At 27.4% G+C, this 3,599-nt stretch overlaps 1 protein-coding gene across 1 annotated transcript; it reads left to right on the forward strand.

Moving 5' to 3' along the window:
* Positions 1-1,080: 1,080 nt before the first annotated feature.
* Positions 1,081-3,041, forward strand: LOC145838584 (uncharacterized). Its single transcript, XM_082946202.1, has 2 exons — positions 1,081-1,162; positions 1,764-3,041. The coding sequence occupies exons 1-2, from the start codon at positions 1,115-1,117 to the stop codon at positions 2,451-2,453; spliced, it is 738 nt and encodes a 245-aa protein (XP_082802328.1). The 5' UTR covers positions 1,081-1,114; the 3' UTR covers positions 2,454-3,041.
* The last annotated feature ends 558 nt before the right edge of the window (positions 3,042-3,599 follow it).

Here is a 3,599-nt window from a genome sequence, read left to right on the forward strand (position 1 = left end):
ATTAAATTAAATTTTCAAATATTTAGTTTTAAAACTAACAATTACAAGTTTATTAAAATTTTGGTTTTCACGAGCATCAAATGGAAAGTGTTATGCTAAAAAATTATAAACTATTTATAAGCGTTTGTAAAGTATTTGTGTTAAAAAGTGTCTGTTTTTTTATTTCGATTGGAGTTAAATTAAATTTGAGCATAACACTTTCCATTCTAAGGCTTCTGAAAACTGTTATTTTTATAAACTTGTAATTATTTGTTTTAAAACTAATTATTTGAAAATTTAAATTAGTTACAACTGCAATTAAATTTTAGGAATCTAAAAAATTTAATTATATTATTAAATAATATTACTTAAATAAAACTAATGTAAAATTATTCTAACTTACAGGCTTGCCAAAAAACCTGGAATTTGACAACTAAGCCAAAAAAAAACTGAAAAAACCTGGAATTTGAGAAATAAAAAAAAAAACCTGAAACTGTGAACAAAATCACTAAAAAGCCTGGAACTTTGATCAATAATTACAAAAAACCTGGAATTTTTAACATGTTTATAGTAGTAAAATTTCGATTTGATACAAAAAATCTATAGTAAAGATAAAGAAATTCTCATCATATTTTTTTTTGTTATGATTTAAAGAAGCTTTAAGATATCTCTTTAATGTTGTTTTTCTATTTAACAAATTATTTTACTTTAAACTAACTTAAAGCTAAAAACGTGTAATTTTAAAAACCTAGATAAAATTTTTTAAACCTGGAGAAAATTTTCCAATTATCTTTTGGCAACCCTGTAACTCAACTCTAATTTTGTTATTAATTTATTTTCATCTCTTTACTTTTTTAACAAGTTTTAAAAACTATTTTAACATGATGATATAAAAAAATGAGTTTAAATTACTATTCTTTAGCAACTTATTCGCTACTTGATTTAGTAATAAAAATTGAAATAACTTTTCGTTGCTTTTAGTTATCAGGAAAAAGGATGGTATTAGAAAATTGAAAAATATTTGAACTTGAAATTTTTTTAGCACAACGTTTTTTGTTTCTCGTTTTGATCTGTATAGTTTTTTATCAGTTAAATAATTTCAGCTTAAAAAATAAAATAAAACTGTTAAGCAGGCATGGACAATATTGGTAAAACTAAAGATGAATCTGTTGTTTCACAAATGGTTTGTTAATTTAAATCTATTTTGTAAAATAAGTATATAAATTTTGTTTTTACTGTTAAAAAACTTTTTTATAGAGTACTTTGGTTTAAAAGCTTTCTAGACTCTGTTACCTGTAATGGGTACAAACAGGGTAGTCACTAAATCTAGAAAACCTGGAACTTGACAATTTAGGTTTGTATATCTTAGAAAAACTGGAATTTGTGAAAAAAAGACTGAAACACATGGAAATTTAAACAATTTTGAATTGACACCAATAACCTATCATATAGATAAAAACTATTTGTTATCATCAATTTTTTTAGAAAACATTTAAAGTAGCTTTACAATATCTCTTCATTGTTGTTATACTATTTAAATTAAAACAGTTTTAACCTAAAACTTAACTTTAAACTAAAAATAGACCCAAAAAGGTGTACTTTCAAAAACCTGGAAAAAACTTCTCAAAAATCATTGGTCACTCTGGTAAAAAATAAGTAACAAAGTTTTATAAGGTTTATGACAGACTTTGATCCAAAATATCTGAAAAAGTTTAAAAAAATTTTGATTAAGTTTACAAATGGAAAAATAAAAAAAGTTTTAAGAAATTATTTTACCACCACAGATACCTCTAGAAGACAAAATGTTGATTTTGCAAAGTCTTTACCAGGGAAGGCAATACACCCTGCAAGCGCTGACTGAAACTAGTGATTTGGACGATTTCGAAGTATTGATAAACAATGAGAAGGATCTTTACTCCAGCCAGACCAAAGACAGCCGCGAAAATATCAAGAAAAATCTTAAAACGCTTGATAGCAACCTGAAACAATTTGACGAAAAGCAAGGAGAAATTGAAGAAGCAATGCGATTTTGGATGATGATGCGCGCAATGGGCGGAGAGAATGACGAAGTTAAAACTAACTTAAAAGAAGCTTCGCAACATCAGAAAGCACTCAAAAAAGCTGCGTCGAGCTTGAAAGAAAAGAAGGCGAGGATTGTTCAGGAAGAGAAAGACCTTCAGCAGGTAGAAAAGTTCATGCAAGAGCAGCACGAGTTGTTGCAACAACAACTGTCGGTTGTAAAAGGAAAGCTTCACAAAGGTTTGACTGCCGAAAGAATCAATAAATTTCGTCATTTCGAGGCTGATGACTCGTTGGTAGGCAATCAATGCGCGGTATGCAAAGATGACATCGAAGTTGGGAGGAAAATGATGCAACTCGACTGCAAACACGAGTTTTGTAAGCAGTGCGTTGAAGGCTGGCTCGCTAACCACAACACATGCCCCGTTTGCAGAGAATTGTTTGAAAACGTTTGAGTGTTAATATTGTGAAGCAAACTTTATGTTCAAACGTCGATGTTGAGTTAACTAAGCTTTCCAACTTAGTTTATAAAAAATTCTCGAGCAAATCCTTATTTTGAACATTAGTCTGTTGTTGTACTTGATTAAAAACAAACGAGGTCTTTTATTTTACACACATATATTTTAACAAATTTTCATCAGTGTCACAATTTCGTCAATAGTCACAAATTAAAGAAAATTTTAAACTTATTTAGCGTTATAATTTCATCAGATATTAGTTAATCAAGCAAAAAACAAAATATAAAAGAAGTTAAAATTACAAATAAACACTATTAAACATAACTTTAGAGCACTAATTAACTAAACAAGTTTAATAAATAATCAAAATATTTCTACTTACATAACTTTAGTTTATTTAAATGAATGTATACTTTGTTACAATTGTGTTACACTGAGAAAAAAATTGTGAAAATATATTTGTGTTGAACAAAAGACCTTAATTGATTTTAATTAAATTCTAATTTTTTTTAGATAAACAACAATTAATTAATTACTCAAATCTTATTTTCTGGCAACCCTTAAGTTTAGTAACGTGATTTTTTATTCCTCTTAGTTTTTACTTTTAAACATGTTTATGTGTTTTGATTGATAAAATTAATTGATGTGCAACTCGATTATTGAAAGGACTTTGTACTCAGTTTAAGAAAGTTTTATGAGCTCTGATTTTCTACTTATGTTCAAGATAATTGTTTTTATTCCTGTTAAATAAACTTTTTTATTTATCGGTAGTGTATAATATATAAGTTTTATATGTTTTTTAACCTGTACTTACACCTATTTTATTAGTTTAGAAAGTTTCTAATAATTTTTTTCAAGAATTTTTGGTTAACTGTTCAAATTCAAGAGAGATTTTAAAACGTTTTGGAGCTGTGCATTTAAAAGTTCTAGACTCATGCCAGCTACTACTATATCTAAACGTTTTAGTTAATTAAAATTGAACTTCGAAATATTAACATAATTTCAAAGTCCGAAAATTGTTTTAGATAATTGTCAACTCCCACATAAAATTTTTATAAAACAACATGCATTGAACCGACAGAGAGACGCTCAGTTCCAACTCGTGTTCAATTCCCACTCGCTCGTAATTCCCACCCGATCAAA

Source organism: Thalia democratica, chromosome 6 (assembly GCF_965202585.1).
Source record: "Thalia democratica chromosome 6, ktThaDemo2.hap1.1, whole genome shotgun sequence".
NCBI classification, from domain to species: Eukaryota; Metazoa; Chordata; class Thaliacea; order Salpida; family Salpidae; genus Thalia; species Thalia democratica.

Bases quoted from the DNA above. Each gene is read 5' to 3' on its own strand.
- LOC145838584 (XM_082946202.1), top strand. From the start codon at position 1,115: ATGGACAATATTGGTAAAACTAAAGATGAATCTGTTGTTTCACAAATG. The intron at 1,163-1,763 runs GTTTGTTAATTT...TTACCACCACAG, and splicing joins AATCTGTTGTTTCACAAATG to ATACCTCTAGAAGACAAAAT.